Source organism: Periophthalmus magnuspinnatus, chromosome 9 (genome assembly GCF_009829125.3).
Source record: "Periophthalmus magnuspinnatus isolate fPerMag1 chromosome 9, fPerMag1.2.pri, whole genome shotgun sequence".
Lineage (NCBI taxonomy): Eukaryota > Metazoa > Chordata > Actinopteri > Gobiiformes > Gobiidae > Periophthalmus > Periophthalmus magnuspinnatus.
This window is the reverse complement of record NC_047134.1, coordinates 21,665,748-21,688,409: the sequence shown is the minus strand read 5'-3', so window position 1 is coordinate 21,688,409 and position 22,662 is coordinate 21,665,748. Positions and strand designations below refer to the sequence as shown.

The following is a 22,662-nucleotide window of genomic DNA, read 5'->3' as shown; positions in this document are numbered from 1 at the left end:
AAAATGACCAGATTCTCTCGGTTACATTTCCGTCACTTGAGCGCCGACAACTTAACTGGGTAGATGGTGTTTTAATAATATTGTGTACTAATTTTTGACTATTTTAGCTCAAACCACGTACATTTGCAGCTTTCTGGTCCAAAACAGTACTTGGTAACATCACACATGACTTAACCCTGATAAAAGCCTGACAAAAGCGCATCTGTTTGTAACATAATGGGTGGAGTTTGAAGTATAGGTACCTGTTAGACCAGGGGTGTTCATTACGCCGATTGCGATCTACCAGTCGATCGCGAAGGCATTTTGGGTAGATCACATCCCGTCATCCATCCATCCAGTCACATGACTAATATACAGGACAACCAGTCAGATTACACCTGACTCTAGGTCACATCATGGGCGCTGCACACGCATAAACCAGCGCAAGTTAATTTAACCCTATAGCATCGGATCCTATCGTCGCCGATAGAGCGCAGTTGCGGACTTTCCAGCAGCGTAACTCCGTGCCCAGTCGTGCTCTCATGTAAATTCAAATGGCGTCTCAAAGCGGAGACATGGAGCTATCTAAATATTTTGCCATCATTACGGTAATCTGCCTCTGTTGTCCCTCGAAGGTGACGAATGAGAGCACGGGTGCTGCGGGGATTTTCCCAGTTATTTATTTGATTCGTAAAAGAAAAAATACAGATGGATGTGTAAAATAGAAGTAGTTGTGTGGAAAAAAATGCAGTAAAATCTGTACTTCATTTAACATGTTTTTAATGGCTATAAAAAAAGACAAAACCATAATCAGCATGAGTTAGCTCTGTTATCGTTTCAAACGAAAAATGCTATTTTACTCCTGGCTGGCTGTCAGAAGCTACTGCCCGAACTATGCATCCCTCACTGATTCCATTCAGTGCAAGTCATCAGAGCAGTAATGATCATTCAAGTAATTATGAACATGTAGGAAGTTCAATTGTGTTGTGCAGTATTATCTTATGACGTTGTGCAAGGTACATCAAAATGCACTGTACATGTAAGAATTCATAATACATTTACAAATAAATATATGTTTAACATTTTGTATTAGGTGGTAGATCTTTCAGACACGATCATTTTAAAAGTAGCTCACATACTGAAAAAGTCTGAGCACCCCTGTATTAGACCAATCACATTGTTCTTCATACCTCTGGACCCCACCTCTCCTCCCTCTCACTCTTTTCTTGAGTCCACCAGGTCCCGCCCACTTCTATTTGCAATGTGGTTGTGGGAGGAGGTTAGGTGTTTGATCCCACTTTAAGTAGGTAAGGTAAGTATAGCAGGTAAGTAACAAAATACTACAGTACGGGCTTTTAGAATATTTTGATTATGGTAAAAGTAGAATTTGCATTATGTACGAATGAACTTACGTTGTAGAGGATATCCACCCATCCCTCCATGGTGATGCATTGGAAAACGGTGAGTATGGCAAACAGGATGTTGTCGAAGTTGGTGATGCCAAAGTTAGGTCCGATCCAGTACTCCCTGCAGACCGTCCCATTCGAGCAGGTCCTCGCTGGGAGCTCGAGGCCACAGGGGAAATCTTCAGTCTGCTCATCTACAACCACAGTAAACACAGTAAGCAATAGCTGTGACATGATTTAAACTTTTTAGTACCACCTTAAAGAGGCTGTACCCATTTTTTTTTTCATGTAGTAAATAGGGCATAGGGAATTTTTTATTACAAAATATAAACGGGAAAGTGTACAATGTTTTTATGCCATAGCTATAATTTCTGCTACCGGAAAGGTAAAGTGTCATCCTATCCACATATATATAACAGTATATCACTAGCAATCTAATAGTATTCAACTCTAATAGTAAAGTAACATTTGTTTGCCCAAGGCAAGGAATAAGTTTGAACTATTGAAACATTTTAAAATGAACTAATTCACACATAACACAGGACTATTAAGTTTTAAAAATCTAGCACTACCTTAAATGAACACAGCAGGATTCAAGTTATGACTAAACATGACAATAGTACGTAGTCTAAATTTGGACTAACCATTTTGTACCTCTTGTGAGACCTGTTATAAAGTAGAATTTGACTGGGTTTATACAAGCACTGTTCCCTGGATGATACCAGTTTTAAACCAATTCTAAACCCAGTACTATAAAACCAGTCGTAAAGCAGAACCAAATCAGTTATGATAAGGTATTTTTAGTTGAAGCAGAGGATGTACTGTGAGCATAACTGGTGTCTAATGCATAATACATGGCTTGAACTACAATGAAATAGTATGGTACATTACTTTAATGTATAAGAGCATTGGATTTAAAACAGCTGGTGAATATTTAATGAGTGATGTCTTAAATGCAATCACTACTTTTACTTAAAATATAGCCTAACACATGTTTTTGTTTATGAGGAAAATCCCCAAGCCAAATATCAAATACTTTACAAAAAATTCTGCAAACACAAAATACCAAGAATTATTACTATCTAAACATAATTTGTGGTGTTATGGTTTGACTCAACAAACAGCTGCTCAAATAGAGTAGCCTCAGGAACCGACTGACTTCAGAGCAGTTATTTTTATCACAAATCAATTTGCCCCAAATCAAAAAGACAAGGCTGTCTGGTCTATAAATAATATTCCATGTACAACAAGATTAGTCTCACAAATTAGGAAGTAGCCATCAAATTTCTATTATAAAGGTATAACTCAACAAGATACAATGAACAAAATATGGGGAAAATATGCTATGGAGATATGACACTTCTATAACTTTGTCATAGCTTAAATTGAACTTAAATGTATCCCTGAATCAGGTTTGTACTTTAAGACTCTGTACAATTTTTTCCCTGTATTTTAGAATAACTTGTCTTGCTCTAGTACAGATATATTGTAGAAACAGCTCTTGAGATCAAAATAAGTCCCCTGTGTATTGTCTGAATCTGAAAAGCATTTTATTATCCAAGTATCAGGAACATTGACTGGCTATAACAAGGAAGTGCGCAATTAGCATGCTAGTTGTCATTAGCTTTACTGTGAGACAAAACTGAATGAAATACTCCGGTCTGTAAGAGCCATGACATGTGCTTATAAACTCACTAATGTGAATAATTTACATTATTTATTTAGATTTAACAATACAACTTGAATATAGTTCAAATCTGTTTTTTTATCCAAACGCAACAGAAATGGTATTTACAACTAATCACATGCTCCACGGTAGACTAAAGCCCTTCACAGCCTATTAACACAATGTCACGTGCAACAGTGGGTGTGGGTGTTATGTTCTTTTTATATTTCATTTGAAGCTGTGGAGCTATTGAAGTTCACAGTACAGAGTCAGTGACCTAAAATGAACTACCCACTGTACTACTACAATGGGAAAAGCAATATGTTTATATTTGACAATATAAAAAAGTAGTAAAGGCAATTTTCAGGAAAAGGTTTAAGTGAAAAATCTGCATTCATGCAATACCGTAAGCCTTGTACAGTGTGAAATAATAATCATAACAATACATGCAGTAAATATTGTGCCTCTTTGATGTACCAAGCTGTTACTTTTTTGGTAACTCAAAACTCCTAGTTTTGTCCTAAACATTTTGTTTTATTTCTAAATGAATTTATTTACATTTTTGCTAAAGATTATGATAAATTAATACATGTAAATTAAACCGAAACTCATTTGTACAAACATTACAGTCTTCAGGGCGAAAAATATGACTTGCAGTTGTTCCTCACTTACCTTTTGCATTCCTAGCATCCTAATTATTCACAGAGAGTTTATAACCATGTTTCAAAAAATTTACCATGGCCAGATCGGAATTTTGCTATCAGGGTAATACTAACAACAACTAGCATGCTAACAGCACACTTTTTGACTCTCCGAGGATAAAATGCTTTATAACTATATGCAGACAGCACACAGCAGTGTGGCTTACGAGCTGCATATAGATCTCTAATTGTATATTGCTTGGTTCTTACTTGTGTCTATCCTGAAGCATGTGCGATGGAACTTTCCCATGTAGAAGTCCAGACCGATGATGGCAAACATGAGGATGGCAAAGAACAGGAGCAGGCCGATCTGCAGCAGGGGGACCATGGCCTTCATAATGGACTTTAGAACCACCTGGAGACCTGCACAAAGAATAGGGTGCAAAAAAGACTTTGGTGCTTATACCCCGGCAGATAAAGTTGCCTGCATTGCAATGAAGGGTATTGAGTATTCTTGGATAGTCACCCAAAATACCTCCTTCCCCAGAGTCTGGTCTTACAGAAAATGAAGTTCAAGTGTTGAACAACATAAGAATAAACTGTAAGATTAAAGGTTCTATATTATGCAAGACTGACTCTTGTCACATTCAGAGATGTTTGAGTAATCCAACATTATTAGGCTGTCTACATCTCCAAACCTCAAAATGCTCTGTTCCACCTTGTGATGTTATTCCGTGGTTCAGTAGAGACTGACAATTCCAGGATTGAAATTATCCAAATGATTCTAGTGAAGATGTGTGGAATTCAGAAACATAGTGGAGCACTTCCTGTATTACCACATGACATCACAAGGTGGAACAGAGCGTTTACCATTTGAGAGAAGGGCTTATCCTTCATAGGCAGTTTGTGTGTTAAACATGTGTGAATGAAACAAAACACAATTCCAGGTATATTTTGATAAGGAAACAACATTATAATAGATCAGAAAATATCATAATATGGGCCCTTTAAACATATTGTAAAAAATAACACCTTCTTTTTATAGGCGATTTTTACATTTGCATATTTAAGGCAATTCATAATATTATATCAAAACGGGTGTCAAACTGTCAACTAATATCACAGTGAAACTCAGAAATAGGCTGGGGAAGTAAACTGACAATCTTGACTGTAATTTCATAATGCAGGGGTAATATTGATGTTGCAATGTACATATAATTTAATTACCGGTACTGCTAATATTAGCATCATGGTAGAAATGGTAGGTAAATGATATGTCTTAGATGTAATTATGAGTTAAGATGATGCTACTCACTGGGAATGCCAGAGACCAGCTTGAGCGGCCGTAGAACCCGGACTGCTCTCAGGGTCCTCAGGTCGAAGTCTGCCCCCACTGTGGCCAAGATCCTGGAACATAAAACAAGCAGGTACGTGAATAGAAAATTTGCATTCACTTCAGAAAAGTTTAAATTGAGCCAATAATCTAAAAATGTAACTAAACAAGACAAGCATATGTTGATAAAATAAAACAGTCAACAGTTAAAAAACGAAAATAGTTGTCCTAGTTGTCCCAGACCTTTACTTCTGGGTCAGTGATCTAGTTGTAGGTACAAATTCAGATACAAAATAGCTGCGAATGAGATGCTTTTTTAAATAATGCATCCAAAATTATCACTGGAAAACAACAACCTTAAATTTGTATAAATGACTTGAAATAAGACCCTTTATCTCACAGTAATACAAGTAGATTTTTAGTAGACATTTACCAGTCATTTAACAATGTTTCTAAGTAATTTTGTTGTTTGTTTGTTTCTTTTCATTTCAACTGCAATATGATTTTTTCTCAAATATCAAGTGAAAAATGTATTTAATTTTATGGAATATTTGCACATCTTATATGAAGACAATAAGTGATATTTGAGTTGCATTATTAAATACAAGGAATTTTAAGTTTTTTAGGGTTGTCGTTTTTGCTGGATGCATTATCAAAAACATAATTGAAAAAAATCATCTTAATTTATGCCACAGGTAAAAGATTTTGCTGCAACTCACTGCATTGCACCATTAGAGACACATTCACTACCCCAACAACAGCCAAATTGATTGATAACAATCAGAAAGTTCAAAGTTGCCTGAGCCGTCAAAGCTAACCACACCCCTGTTACTGATCCTGGCCCTGTACAAACAGCTCATTACGGCTAAGAGCTGGTAATGGGGCAGCGATGGATCTTTGTACGGGCTGTGACACGTGGCTGCTCACTCTCAGGGTACATTACAATCAATAGTGTTCTTGTACAGTGGAAGTGACAGGAGGACCGCACTAGGCTAAAATGTGTCTAAGCTAAGCACAAAGTATTGTATTATTTAGTAATGGTCACAATATCCTCTCTCACACTGACTAACTGCAACTGATTTCACTAAATCCCCTTTTTGGTTTTCCTCTACGCCTCCTGTTTCCTGGCAGCTCTAACCTCAGCATCCTTCTACCCATATATTCACTATCCCACCACAGAAAACTGTTTGAATAAAATAAAATTTGTTGTTATGTCTGGTGGATCCTGGAGAGTACTAGTGTAGAAAATACTTTGCAGTCTGTGTAATAAAACAGTACAGTCTTTCTTAAAAAAAACAGTATATTTAAAGAAGACATATTATGCTTTTTTTTAGTATATAGTTATAATTTATGAAATGCACAGTAAGATAAATTCTCACGATATTTGTGGGTTCACAAACTCATGAGAATCCATCTTGGCCCTCACTCCCTGTGAGGATAACCGGGTGGGCGGACCAATCACAGAGCAGCACTGAGGTTTGTGTGGAAGCCAAAGACGAAGCGCCCAAGCAAACCAAAACAAACATGGCGACGTCAACAGACTTCAGTCTATTTTAGTGTCAATACGGACCATTTTATTTGTGAAAAACGAGCAGAAGGCATTTGTGGACACAGAAGATGTCTGTGCTTTTCTCGCAATTGGATATAACTAATTTTTCATCTGCTGTTGTGAAGCTTCCACCAATCAGATTCAAGTAATTCCCATGACGTTCTGCGTTTTCTGATCACTTTCAGGAAGAGCCATCCCAGATTGATAAGGTGTAGAACTCAAGTCAAAGAGGTACACATATCAGTCTGCCGTGAGTCAGATTATGACAGCCCTGCATCACTGCGTTATGTTTGGGAAATTTTAAATCATAAGATTGATCTAAAAGGCAAATTGCAATGTTGACCTAAAACAACATAATAATACATTTTCGGGTTCAAAGTTTTGTTACATCAGTGATTCTTATGAATAAAAGTCTTTGTCCTTCATTACTACTACTACTACTACTACTATTACTACTACTTCTACTATCACTACCACTACCATTACTACTATTACTATTACTACTTACTACAAAGAATATAGTGTACAGTAAATTCACAGTTAGAGCCTAAAATGCCAGCCCACAGTTCTAATTTTTTTATGTAAAGTATATTATTTTTATAGTTTTTCTTCATTGCTTTGACACCTTGCTGCTGTACTAATTAAAATGGATTTTATTATTTATTATTAGAAATGAAAGTAACAGGACCGTTTTAATTTGCTTCATTAATTCCTCTCCAAACTATGCATCATTAGTCTAACCACTGCTATGACAAGGCTGACAAAATGTAGAAGAAAAACAAATATTTTCAACCTGTAGCATCTTGTATTTGAAAATCCAATAACTTCATTCGCATCATGCATTGCTACTACTAGGCCTGTCACCATAATTACTATATCAACTTATTGTTCAATATTTTTCAGGGGTAAGTATTTATTATGTACACATTTTCTTTGCACTACTGGGAATTTTTTTTTTTTTGGCAGTATCATAAGATTTGAGTTGTAGAAGGTTGAATAAATAACTCATATGACTCAATATACATGCAAACCAAATACTAAAGTGTTTCATTGTGTGATTTATTTATTGTAGCTCGTGGATTTTTAACAATATTGTACATTCAGAATATTTTTTGTGGTTTAAATCTGCTCTTGTGTTATTGTGTCAGCGGAATAAATTTGTTTCAGTATTATTGTTTATTGTCTATATTTACTTCTGCAATGTAGCGCACTTCAAAATGTATAATCGTGACAGGCCTAGCTACTACACGTTACGTTCCTACATCATAGACAATATCATTTTTCATTAATCTACTCTATCACATCTTTAAGTACATCACCCGATCTATATTTAGCTCTTTTCCCAGCTTTCATAAGTATTCAAAGGAAGCGTAGCCCAGTGAATGCTACAGTCAGCTATGAGAACCGGTGTTGTGCATACGAATGAAGCCAGTACAGTATAGTTGGTATGCAGGGGGGCATTTGATGAAGAGGAGGACAGGGTAGCACAGCCAATATAAACCTTAATCATTCCAAACATGAGATTTTTAACAGCTTGACATGAGGCAGCAACCCAATCAGATTTAACTTAACCAGTATTTGTCAGCATCAAGGGGGTTTTACAGGAATTGGCTGACAGTCCGGCCCCAGAATGTCCCATTATTTTGAAGCTGTGCATTTTCTATGGTCATGAGATTTTGCTTTGAGTGGCGTTTTTACAAAAAGAGGCTATAGGGAGCGTTTAGGCAGGTATAGGATGTGCAAAAAGGCCTAGTGGTTTTCAAAATGTAGGCAGTGGTACACAAAAAGCACAGATGGAGAGGTAAAAAGTTACTCAAGTAAAAGTATCACATGAAAATATTTAAAAGTATTCAAGAATTCAAAAATTTACTTTTAGGGTGAAAATTAAAGTATTTCAGATATTTTAATAAAGTGTGGTTAATTTGTGTAAGTGTTAAATGCAGTGATATTGATTTTAAAAAAATGATACAGATTTTGGTCAGCAGTAGCAATATGAATCAATTTCCTAATTTTTCTTATGAATTTGGTGTATTTGTTTTAGTTTCCTCAAAGCTGAAGCTTGAACACGAAAACTTTAGTCAGGATGCTACCACGAACATGGTAAAAATAACTCCTCAAATCATATGAAAAGTGCTTTTTATTTTACAGTCCTATTCAAAATGTAGTGGAGTAAAAAGTACAGATACTTGCTCTCAAATATAGTAAAGGAAAAGTAAAAAGGCATCCACTGTAATATTTTGTTAAGTACATATACCTAAAAATTATACTTAAGTACAGTAATTTACTAATTTTACTTTGTCATCTTCCACCACTGAGTTTGAGTTGTTTAAGTCTATATTGTATAGTTTTTCCTTTAGGTTTTAATGGTAAGTAAACATGGGAAGAACATGCACCAAGAGGATCCAGACCACAGTATCCCCCTCCCATTGTCCAATTTTCATTCCGGACAATGTACTGTATTGAAAGCATGTATTCATAAAATATCTGACATTTTATGATATTCTGAGCACATGGTATTTTTATTGTGCAAAAAAGATTCCAAACACAAGGCCTAAAAGGCACTATAGGAGTATGCAAAAATATCTATATATGGATATACAGTGATATTTCATTTGGTGATACAGTGTCGTTCCCATGGACTGCTGTATTCCTGTATTGTTATATTGGAAGTATTATTTTTTAGTCTTTTACAAAATTATTTTGTTACATTTTGGCTGAAATGTTGGGACCAGCAGAAAAGGCCTTTGTCTTGGTGTTGTCTGTAAAGAACACAATTTTGCCTGTGAAATTAAGATTAAAAAGTAGAACCAGATTTAGTTCTTGACTAAATTAAGTGCACGGGCAAATTTCAAAACTGTATTTCTCATGTTTTCATAGGACTACTGTTTCTCCCTGAGCTCCTTACTTACTATTACATCACACTTACTCAGCCTTAGCAAAAACCTGTTGCAATTCAAATCCCTTTAAGCGTGTCTATATTACAAAGAATAACATGTAAAGAAAGTGTGACCTGGTGGATTACGGAGCAAAATGAACACATTCTATATTGATGCTGAAATGTATTTTAGCTTAGGATGCCTATTACTTACAGTACAGTACGTCATATTCATGCTACAGGTGAGCAGTTGTCTACAACATTTATAAATATTATATATATATTTTTTTGTAATATAGCACAATATGATAATTCAAACTTTTCTCTTTTTCATGCAGTCTTTCCTCAAACTCAGGCACTTCCCACCCACTTCTCCTGTAGGTTTACCTCTGTGTTTGAGAGAGTGGCTAGACATGAATTGTTTGAGGGCTTTTGCCATGGCCACTTTTAGGCAACCAAAAGATCAGTGAGACAAGTCTTTAGTCGACCAAGAATTTCTTTAGTCGGTGACCGCCTACAGATTTACAGTGCATAAACCATGCGGTGACAATGACACTATTAAAACATAATTTGCACTGGGTTAAAAAAAAAACCCCAACTTCAGCAAAGTCAAATTACAAAAAAAACGTCAAGGATACACGGTCAATTTACTGCCTATTACTACCACAAACAGGTGCATTTGCAAGTCATATTATGCATACAAAGTATCTCAAAACTGAACAGATTTCGTTTTAGCTTTCTCTGCCTTAGTTAACTGCAGTGTGTATTACAGCAGTTCAAGAGAATTAGCATGTCCTTCATAGTCGAGTAAAGGACGTCTCACCTGTGCAATGCTTTGACGCACTCACAATAGCTGGGTACACAATAGCTGCCTTTGCCAGCGTCAAGTATGAGTTTGTTCAGCAACTTCTTCAACATGCATGACAAGCCCACGATTTGCATTTGAGAAGAGCTTTCATTGGGGTTGGTAATTGCAGCGGTATAGTAAGAGTGCTATGCTATGCTAAGAGGCATTCACGGTGACAGAGGGACGTGGTGTAAGGTAGGGAGTTGTGTGTCAGTGCGATAATGGGCCGACTTGAAAAAAACATCACGGGACATTCACAAACTTGGAAGTGCTATTAGAGAGGGAAAGAGAGAGACAGAGAGAGAAAGACAGAGAGAGAAAAAGAGAGAGAGAGAGGACCATGTGAGAGTCAATTATAGGACAAAGCAAGCACGGTTTTAATTCTGCCAAATATGCATAAATTAACAGTAAACTCACTGCTATAGCCATTGTTTTTTCTTCTTAAGCCGTTAACAAGAATCAGTCACTTCTATTATCCACGAGTTTCAGCATCAACATTTTCAGGACTTTTTATAATTTTTAGGATTTTGTTTTGAATTTTTAATTGCTAGGACAATGGCCTAAATGTTTGATGATTCTGAAACCCATGCATAGATCATAAAATCATGGTCAATCATACTAGTTTTGCATCAACTGAATGTCACACTTTAAGAAAGTCAAAGGTGCATGATTTTTTTTTTTTAATTTTGGAATGCAAAGTAATAAACAAAACAATAAGCTGCTTGAATTTAGGGGTAAAGAGTGGGGAGAGACATTCAGAAAACTGCTGTGGAGTCGAGACCCGATATAATGAAGCTGCACGTGTGCTATGACCAAACATTTAGGCCATCATGCCACCATTTCATTAATTCACACTGTTATGGTAATCCTCTTCTTTACTATGCATTTTTTTGGTTAATTTTAAGTCATTCCCCATTTTTCTAACACATTCCTAGCATGCCAATTATTTACTTATTTATTAGTTTATGAGTGCATTTCACAACTTTCAGAGGCCAGAGTGGAGTGCCATCACAGAACTGATAAAACGAAATTAAGATGTTAACAGTGTACCAACCAACTTCCTGGTTTGAAGACAATTAAATGCTTTACAATTACATGCAAATTACACAGTGGCCAGTGGTCTCATTTTGACACTAAGAGCACACTCACACCACGCCGTGCTCAAGCACAATTGTGTAAGGTTCTATGGCACTCACAACTACACAACCGAACTGAGCCACTGGCAATATGGGTATGAACTCCAGCCCGAGGACTTTACAGTCTTCACAGTGAATTCAACACACACTTGTAATATTTATAGACAATACTGTCAACTGAGTTACTGCTATATTTACTTGTAATACTAGCAGGTATTTTTTACTATTGTAGATACTGTAGGAAGACATGGAACAGTGACAAAGCCTAGAATCAAGAAGCATTACTTGTAGATTTGTCATTTTTGTGCTGTTTATCTTCTCAGTAAACACGACTTTGACAAATCTGTGAGACAGTGAGAGCAGCAGAGCCAAATCCAAACTGTGGAGTGTCTGTAAACAAAGTCACATGACCAGGATCTCTGTGCCAGGAGCATGGGGAGAGAGAGAGTAACGCCAGTGGGAGGGCTGAGAGCTGCTAGTGCAATATGCATCTCCAACACTAAAACAAGACTACAAATGGCCAGCACTGGTTCTCAATTTATGGTACTAGTGCCAGTGGCAGCATGTCAACTATTTTTTGAGCAGTTTTGATGTAGTTTGATTTAGTGCAGCCTTTTAGTTAAGTTCTGGATTGTTTAGACCCAATCCTGATGGGATTGTGGCATGACATTGGTTAAGTCCCGGTCTTGGTTTAGACCTGGTTAAGTCCTTGTTTGATTAATTATTTAACAGATGGTTCTGCAAGACATTTGACGCCTATAAGATCAATTACAGATGACATGCTACTATATTCACTATATACTATATACTATATATACTATATACTATATATTATTGATGCCGTTTCATAACTGTTCAACAGTTACTGTTATCTGGTATCAACTGTTAACAGGCTAACAGCAGCCATGTTTATCCATTAGCTACATAAATATACATTTATATAGCTAATTGTCACCTGCATCAAGATAAACAAGCATCCTTAGTTTAAAGCAGGGTCGTCCAAACTATGGCCCGGGGCGGCCCTCAGACCAATTTTCATTGGCCCTCAGGCCTTCAGTTGAACTGGCCCAATTGATCATAATCACTACTTTTTGTGACGATTTTGAGTAATCCTACCAATATAACCTAAATAACATCACATTGCATTGTCATACAGACCTAATATTAATATTTGAAGCCTTATTTAAAGTATGAAGTCAAAACTATGTTAAATGCACCATCTGAATTATTAACTGTATTCACCACTGTGAATACCTCCATGTTGAATATTTTTCAAATTTGGGCACCCCTGCTTTATAAGATCTCAAAATCTTAAAACAGCTAAACACTACTTTTTACTCTTTAAATACATTTTTAAACAGGTACTTTAAAACTTTTACTTGTGTATTTTTGGTATTTTTACTTTTACTTCAGGTTTCACCAATATCCTTCCTAATAGTGACCAGTTGTACGGCTGCATGTAAGGCAGATTTGGACTGTAAAACAATAAAACACGAATAATAAATACTTAAAATTATTTTATTCAGTTTTATTTTTTCTTAATGCAGGGTTCAAGAGCAGATTTGAGTTTCGTCTTCTCCATTTTAGGGAAGCACACCTCTTTCTCGGACAACTGCAGCAAATGCAGCTTTGAAGATTGCACCTTTCTGGACAGCACAGGACATCTTTTTCTGTTTGTAGCATCTTCGCCCGTGTTGATGTATGTTTTGATGTCCATCATTGGTGGCTTTTTGTCGTCCCTCTACTCGTTGGCCCTGGTTTTGCCGCTCGTGCTCTGGACTGTTTCTTTCCAGCTGGAGACCTCTGGATCAGACCAGTCTTGTCTTGCTGATAAAATGTAGTTTTATATGGTCCAAATTGTGTAGTAGTATTAAAAGTACTGATATTTGGCAAACATTTCCTGAAGCTGAACATGGTGTTGAAAACAAACATAAAGAATATGTCCATTTTTCTTTTCTTTACTCTGATCATTTTGTCTGTTCTCTACACAAGAGCCTCAGCCATGCCATGATGTAACAACAAGCAGCAATCTTCTTCACCAGGGCTGGAGGTAAAGACATGTGCCGTTGCCATGGAAACACTTGGCGTGGGAAAGTCGTATTCTTCTGTCTAAGATTGGAGATTTGTTCATGTCGAAAAAAGGAGGGCTTCCCCGCGCTCCACAGTCAGTGTACAGAGAAACAGCTGAAATATTTATAGCTGCAGTGTTTTCATTTTAAATATGCAGAAGATGCATGATTGTAGCAATATTTTTAGGTAATTCACTGCTGAAGTGCAAATGCCGCCTGATTCAAAAATTGCCATTCCACTCTATTCAAGATATCCTGTCTAGCTAGTATTAAATGTCCAGGAGAAGAGGTGGATTTTCAGTCTACTCTTAAACTGTGTTAAAGACTGAGGGGATCTGACAGGCAGAGTGATGGCTGTTCCATAATGTGGGCACTGCCACAGAAAAGGCTCTGTCACCTCTGGTCTTGAGCCTGGCTTTGGGCACAGACAGCAGGAGCTGATCTACCTGACCTCAGGGATCTTGAAGTGAAGTATAGGGCTGCAGTAACTCCCTCAAATAAAGTGGACCCATAGAGTGCAGACATTTAAACATAGTAACATTTTGAATTCCACCCAATATGAAATAGGGAGCCAGCGCACAGCACTGGTGTTATGGGCTCTTGTTTCTCTGAGCTGCACAGTTCTGAACATTCTGTAAGTGCTGTAAGGAGCCCTGCTCCATTTCCTCATACAAAGAATTATAATATCCAGATGCAACATAATAAATGTGTGGATTGTTTTTTTTTAAATCCACCCCTGAAAGGTAGGGTGTAAGCTCAACTGAAAGATGCTGGACTTGAGTCCGTAATCAGCCCAAGATTCCTCACTGCAGGGCAATAAGAGGACAGTGGGTTAGTTTGGCAAAACACCAAAATTTCAAATTTATCTAGATTTAAGTTGTGAAGGTTTGTACTCAGTCGAGTCTGCACAGTCCTGCAGAGCTCTGATTAAGGTCTGGTCTTGGTGGTCAGAGGCCGATATATTTGAATGTCATCTGCAAACCAATGAAATGTGACTATGTGCTTTCTAAAACCATCACCGAAGGAACATGTACAGAGTGAAGGGGGCACGCACTAATGTAGAACCCTGGGGCACACCGTACTCAAAGGGACACATAGAAGACTGTCTGACAGATAGGATCGAAACCAACAGAGTGCAGTATCCTTAATGCCTACATGTGTCTCCAGGCGGGAGAGAAAGATGCTGTGATCCACCGTGTCGAAGGCAAAGTCTAAAATTAAAACAACTGAGGACTTCCAAGAGTCAACAGTTAAAAGCAGGTCATTAAAAACCTGTAGACGGTCTTTTGTCCATTATCCCTCAGTGCATCTAAATGCGCACCTGACCTCACGTGTATTCTCGTTAAGCCGAGGCTGTGCCATGGGCTTTGTGTGCTTCAGTCTTAATGGAGCCACTGCATCCAAACCTCCGTGTAAGTATCATTGAAACGAGAGAGCAAAGCATCCGGTGTGGTGTTTGAAAACCATCCAGCGTGGTCTTTTGCAAATCATCTCCATTCATAGTTCCAGATGCACTGAATGCTTCAGAAAACAAAAAGGCAGTCATGGAGTTCATTGTGCACACTTGGAATGGGGAATAGCACAGACTAACCACACTTGAGGCAGCATTACAGAGAACAACACGGCAAAGTGATCCGAAAACTTTGTTTTGCAAATCTCCATCAGATTTACATCAAGACCAAAGGACAACACCAAGTCCAGGGGGTGTCCTTTCTTGTGTTTTGAGGTGAAGTTAAACAAATCAATCAACTTTAAAAAGGTTGTTGTCTTAAGTAACACACTTTGTGCATTGTGTAATTTATATAGACACTGGTGGCCTAGCATAGTTGCATTGTTTACACGTTTTAAAATGCTGTGTTAAAGAATTAAATAAATAAACCATATGTATTAGCTTTACCATGTTCCCCTACTGTCCTACTGTCATACAGTCATACACATCATATTATAGAGAACGCTATCGGGTTTAGCTTATATGGTTTTAGTTGTAGGATCAGTAAATCTGCATCAACACCTATACAAGGCCATGTTGATGAAATATAATAGAAAAACCCTACTACATTTCAGTAACAAAATAGTCAGTGTCAAAGTTTTAACCACAGGTACTTCAGGTGGTATTGAGTAATAATTATATTTAGCCTGTGTAGACCTGTATAAAGTCCCAAGCCTGTCTATCATCCACAAAAAATGTACTGATACTGAAAAAGACTACACATTTTGGCAAAGGTATTGGGCCCTTTGCCAAGGTAATAACAATAAATTATCTATCGACTTGAAGAGAAGTGCCAAGTTTAAAAGTGTACAACAAAAGTTTCAGGTGGGGTTGTCCGCCACTTACTTGTCTCTATGGAGATATGACTGGAATGTTTCTCAGTATGGCATTAAGCATATCTTTCTTGCATATATTTAATTACAGATGGTTTTATTGGCTTGAAAAACATGCATTCTTACTGTGAGTAGAGTCAGATCTGACCTGTAACTTGGCCTGGTTGCATCACCTGCTTGTCTCCATGGAGCTAGATATGTTAATGCTCTACTGTGAAACATTCCAGGCAAAGCAATAGCATCTCACTGGAGACAAACAGATTGGATATCCTCCATTAATACGTTACACAACCTTTAAAGGGCCCATATCATCCTATTTTTTGATTTATGTTACAGTGTTGTTTCCTCATCAAAAACATACCTGGAGTTGTGTTTTGTTTTATTCACACATGTTTAACACACAAACCCTGCATATTTAAACTGAGTTCTTCTCTCTAACAGAAAACACTCTGTTCCACGTTGTGATGTCATGCAGTAATACAGGAAGTGTTTTAAACTCCATACAAATCTATACAGCCATTGCCAATCTCTACTGAACTAAAGGTAAAAGCTAATTTGGAAACTACCATTCGGTGACATCACAAGGTGGAACAGAGCATATTACGCTTTGTAGACTAAGTAATAATCAAGTAATAATACTCAAACTGTGTGAATGAAAGAAGACACAACTCCGGGTATGTTAACAATATCAAAACATGGCTTAAAACTAATTCCATGATACATTTTGTGATATACAGGCAGCAGAAAGCCAACTTTTCACTGTATTATTCTGAGCACATCCCCTATTGGGTTTTCCTGTAGCGAGGCCATAGAACCATGTGATCACTACTCGCGCTACCATGTGCACAGCTCTCCTCTGGGAACGACAAGCAACAAACAACGACTGGTCTAAATATACTCCTCTCACTCACGGCTCGTATCAAGACAAAGGAAGTATCAGAGTTATAAAAATGTGCTGAGCTGTTCTCTCCTCCATTTTACTCCAACTTAAAGGTCTACTGATCTGCTGATTTAAGGATTATGCAGGCCTTATTATAGCTCTAAGTGCTTTGGTGTTTAAAGACACTTTTACCAAGTTGTCAAATCACGGTTTCTTCATATCTGGCGCCTACAAGATCACATAGATGAAGGGATTACATTAAATTTTTATTCTAATGCTATCCTCACCAGATCAATCAATTGGCATTATTAATATCAATTATTACATTATATATTTCATTAAGTAAAATGTTCTGCCCCAATCTCTTAGGGTCAAAATGAAACTGCTGTGTGCTGTCTGCATCTAATTATAAAGCATTTTAACATACCAGGAAATAAGGCTGGTACACTGTTAACATTGCCGTGATGACAAAACTATATGCTGGCTTTGAGAGTTGTGAAAATTGCTTATAAACTCATCGCAGTGAGTCATTACAGTGATAGGAGTGTATTAGGAAAGTGAGGAATATGTTTGTACCACTCCAAACAGTTTAAAAATAAACTAGGTTTGTATTTAACTCTTTGAAGACAGTAAAAATGAAGTGCAGGACCTTATAAAAATAACACCACAGAACCATAACTTGCCATTTAAGCTATTCTTTTCTAGAGGCAGTAAAACAACATTATTTTACAGATCAGTTGCAATTGCTAAACTTATGAATTATTATACATTTATGTAACTATTTATCCAATGTATCAAAACCAACAAAGGCCTCTAGTTTAAAAGCTTTTTTTTTTTAAGATAATCCCAACACGCTTTCTGCTGTTTTGTTACCAAGCTCTGATAGTTATGTAGAGGGATGTTGTGTGTTGTCAAGTGCTTTGTGAATTTACATTATTTTGTTTTCAGTTTTACTTTCAGTTTTGATATGAAATATGAAATTGTACAGGATACATATACATAAACCAAATAATACAAGATACACATTTATTTTCATGTATAATTTCTTCATATAATTGCTTCTTATATTTTTGTAGACACTAAAATCCATTCTTTGCTAAAATAAAATTACTTCTATCATGGCTAGTACTGTACACTGCCAGCAACCCCCATTGTGAAACATGAATCTCGAACACGACAGATTTGTAATTATCTGATCTTACGGCCATGTGTAACCAGTATCACAACACCGAATAAGAAATCATAAACCATACATCAAATCCTCCTTTTTATGCAATGCCGTGACCAACATGCTTGTACAACACTCTATCTTTCACTTCTTTTCTCTCTCTCCTCTGTTTGTTTCTAATGAGATCTGTATTGTTTCTATGGTGACACCTACTGCGAGCCTCCCCTCTCCCCTGCCGCTTCCCTCCCTCTGTCTTCGTCCATGTTAGCGGTGGCTTGTTCGTGCCACGGGCTTGCACCAGCGTCATTGGGTTACTATACAACTCCCAAAGGTCTGTACGTCTGTGGGGGGAAGCGTAAGTGCTGGAGCTATAGTAAACAGTTACATTAAAGGAGATATTGTCAAGTGTTTCAGAATATCTGTTTGGGTGGAACTGATGAAACATGTATGTCATAGGAATGCACAGAAGTCTTTATGTTGTTGCCTAATCCTCCAGCTAGGTACTGCTAACCAAGATTTTGGCTTGTAGAAGATGGGACTGAGGTTGCTCCTCCTGGCTGCTGGCACAAGTATGAGTCAAATACAAAGGACAATTAAAAGTGTATTCTGTAACTCTTCCATGGCAATATGGTTGGACCATATGGGAATAAACAACTATCTTTGTATTAACAAGCAGATAAACCATCAGGTCTAGTTACAAGTAAGATCTGTGTAAAGGTGAACCAGCTCACAGTAAGAATGTATGTTATTTTGAGCCATAAACACAACTGTAATTAAATAAACGCTAGACAAACTTTAAAATGCCATACTCAGGAACATTACAAACTAAATAATATCTCCATGGAGACAAACAGTGGATCCCCCGCTATTATATAGGCTATATAATGCCACAAGTTTACAAATTATTTTACAAGTATTATTTTTCATGCAATTTTACCTAGTCAGAATGTTTGTTTCTTTTATTTAATTGGACATTACAAATCAATTTTAGGACAATTTGAAGACAGGTCCTGAATAACAAGTAATTTAAAACCAATTATGTGTATTATCAAAACAAGAGAGAACTTAGAATATGAGAGGCTATGGAAATTTTATACTGCCTAATGTTTGAACCACTCTGTATGTAGTGTGACTGTGTGACTGTATGTGGGGTGAAACTGTGGAATGCTCTGGATTTACAACAAAAGCAATGCCAATGTATTCATAACGTTTAAGGCAAGTTAGAGAGAGAGGCAAGTTTAAATATAAAGTCATACCGCACTTTGTCTGTATTGGTGTTGGTGCCACTTTATGCTCATTGTTTCCTTATCATTGTGGTATTCTTGTTCTTACCATTGTTGGCTAAGGGACTGGTTTTCGTTTGGTTCATGTCAGCTGTGAAAAGTGTCAGATAGAGGAGAGGCGAAAATGAGATCTGTTCTCATTAATACTTAACTATGACATCTATGGGGAATTCTGCCTTTAAAATAACACTGGGTTACAAAAAAAAAAACATTTTTGAAAGTTGTCTGTGTTTTTTCAACTGAATTAGGACCATTTTGCACCACTGAATCCAAAAATGATTTTTCTCAGTCAGGTCAGGTTTTTATGCTAATTTGATTTTGAAAAATCCGATCTTCTGACTAAATTGATTACAATTTTGTGACATTATCAGTTGATTTTCTTTAATATTTCTCATCCAAAAAATGTTTTAAGAGATAAAATAGTTTTCTAACAGAATGTATTAATTAAATGTTACGTTATGTTAATTGATAAAGGTAAGTACATGTAAATTGGGACGTTACGTTGTGCAAAATTCAGGACATGAACTTCTGTTTTTATGAACCCCTTGAATGCTCAGCAGCAGGGATGTCTCTCTTCAGAATCCAACAGTAATCAGCCATCATGACTGCATCCCAGCATCCCCGATACCTGGTCTCCATCTCTTTTATGTCCTGATGGAATCTCTCCCCCTGCTCATCACTCAGTGATCCCAGATTCTCAGGAAACCTGAACATTTAGCTCCTTTTGGGAAAAAGGATGTGGAGCATCATCATTAAAACCAAACTGGAGGAATCTTTGTCACTTATGTCAGGAACTTCTACAAAGACAGGTACTGGAATTTCATCACAGTGAGCTACAGGACGACGTGCAGATTCACGGTCAGGATACTTGAGGCTGCTTCGGTTCTTTCTGTTGATCCCAGTCACATCAATAGCCCAGAAGTAGCTATTGATGTCGGCTCCCTCCAAACTATGAGAATTCCAAACTTCAGACAACTCTTCTTGCCTTTAGTCCACTGACGCAGATACTCGGTGCATGAGAATGTGTGGCGCCCAAGCTTCATCTTGGTCACCAAGTTTAATAGCAAAATAAGCATGGTAAGCATGCTTTATGAAACTTGTGACTTGATTCCTGTTAGGAATGTTGGTGTATTCACTGCAGATGTAGCAGAATATGTCAGGCTTATTTTTGCAAGATCTTCTAGTCGAAGCCATTTCATTCACTTGTAATATAAAAAAAAAACAATTAGTCATAAGTTGGCACATGCAAAATCTTCAGAATTTGTTTATAGCGAGAAATATAACAGAATTTTGCATCATATGACGTGAAAATACTCATGTAACAAAATCGCCCAAAAACAAATATGTAGCTTAGTTCAGAACGTTGACCTGATTGAGCAAAACCAATGTGATTTTTTGATTCAGCACATCAAAATTATCCTAAATCAGCTAAAAAATCTTAGACAATAAATTTAGTGTTGACCAGTGGAATTAGTTCAGTGAGGTCATTGATTTACGGTAACTACTCTTAGTCTGGTCAAAAACAAATGTCCTAAAGCAATCAAAGGCCATTATAACGGCATACTGGACTAATACACAGGTAGAGGTCATCTCATTGTCCAAACGCAAACATTACTAAATAAGCTTCAAACAACCATTACCATAGTGCATATAAAAATCTCATTCTCAGTGTTTGATGTTTGGACTGCAAGTTTAATCATAAAGTCTGCATTTTTTTAACTACCATAATTTCCTTCACAAACAAAAAAAATATCCTGTCTCATATTCTGAATAAAAACTGCTAACCCTGTAGTTAAGATTCTGAAATGTGATTCTTGTATTAGTTTTAAAGGTGCACTTAGTAACTTTTCTGGTTGAGAGTATGGCTGATTGTCTCCATGGAGATATTACTGGTTTCCCTGGAATGTTTCATCTCTATGGAGACAAGCAGATGATATCTCCAGGCCAAGTTAAAGGTCAGATCTGTGGAGAAGTAACCCCGCTCACAGTTACAATAGATGTTTTATCATGGTATTTTTGAGCAAAAACGAATGAAATACAAGAATAGTACGTCTAACGCCATACTGTGTTACATGTAAAACGATAACATCTCCATGGAGACGAGAAAAGTTACGTAGCATACCTTTAACAGCAGCTATATTTACCATCTCTGTTATTTCAGCACTAGCAACAATCTTCTAACCCTTCTTACAGAATGTTACCATTCACTGTCAGATGATTGAGAAGCTATATATAGATTTCATTTTGTATTTATACAAAGCGGATATGAATTTCCTTTGTCATCCCGTAGCCATTACTGTACCGTGACTTACAGTAGGCCATCAGTCAAGTGCTCCTTACTATTCGGAGCATCTCGCCGCTATAAAATGTGACTCAGCCTCTCTGTGATGGACACTAAGTGCAAATCAATGCTTTGAACTGGGAGCCGGGGCCTGTATTCATGTAATGGACATCAGCTTAACATAATGGCACCCCACGCTCAATAAACTGCCCGAGTCTAGCATTCGGACACGGGGGTATTATGGCCGAATGGGGCGAAATAACCAGTTCTGAAACAGTCTATTTGTCTGGCTGTTTGGGCGTGGCACTATGCTCTGTGTGTAGTAGAAATATAATGGCTTCATGGAGGCAAATCTAAACATGTTTTGCAATAAAACCAGAGCTGATAGAGTTAAAGGCAGCTTACAATTTACTAGGTAGTTTTGACCAATGTAAAAGTAAGCGGGTAATAGCTGTAAGGGGTACAAAGGTGATTGGGAAGACAACAAATGGGTAAACATCAGGCTATTTCTTGGTAAAATATTATATCATGTTAAAGTTTCCATATTTAACTTTTCTGCTGTAGGGTCTGCCACCAGAAAAGCTTGTCTCCATGGAGGTGTTATTGCTTTGCTTGGAATATTCCACAGAATAACATTTAAAGGTCCTATATTCCTCAAAATTGATTCTTGTGAGGTGTAAGCCATGTTAGAATCTGTCTACATCTTCAAAGCTCAAAATGCTCTGTTCCACCTTGTGATGTCATGAATCAGTAGTTTTTTAAGGCAACAGCTCCTTTTACCTTTTGTTCAGTAGAGATTGGCAATTACAGAGCTAAAATTATTCAAATTATTCTATTCACCTTATGATGTCATGTGGCAATAGTTTTTTTCTGCTTGAAAGAAGAATTCAGCCTAAATATGCAGAGTTTGTGTGTTAAACGTGTGAATGAAACAAAACACAACTCCAGGTCTGTTTGTGATGAGAAAACAACATTATAGCATAGATCAGAAAATAGTGCAATATGGGTCAGATCTAAGATACAAGTCAGATCTGTTGAGAGGAGAGCCCACTCATATAAGTAGGAAGTATTGTTTTACTAATATAAATATCTGTAATAAATAAATGCAAGATAGATGTGTGTAATGCCATACACAGGAACATATATAGTAAAGAATTAACATACAGACAAGCAGGTGGTACACCGCCCACCAGAAAAGTTACATAGTGCACTTTTAAAATGAGACCA

At 37.1% G+C, this 22,662-nt stretch overlaps 1 protein-coding gene across 1 annotated transcript in view; it reads right to left on the bottom strand.

The window, feature by feature from the left end:
- cacna1ba (calcium channel, voltage-dependent, N type, alpha 1B subunit, a) overlaps positions 1 to 22,662 on the bottom strand; it is a 156,914-nt gene that overhangs the window by 98,190 nt on the left and 36,062 nt on the right. Inside the window, exons 4-6 of the mRNA XM_055224495.1 lie at positions 5,008 to 5,099; positions 3,963 to 4,115; positions 1,392 to 1,579 (exon numbers count right to left, since the gene is read on the bottom strand). Coding sequence (XP_055080470.1) covers positions 1,392 to 1,579; positions 3,963 to 4,115; positions 5,008 to 5,099 — 433 coding nt within the window. The remainder of the gene's footprint in view (positions 1 to 1,391; positions 1,580 to 3,962; positions 4,116 to 5,007; positions 5,100 to 22,662) is intronic.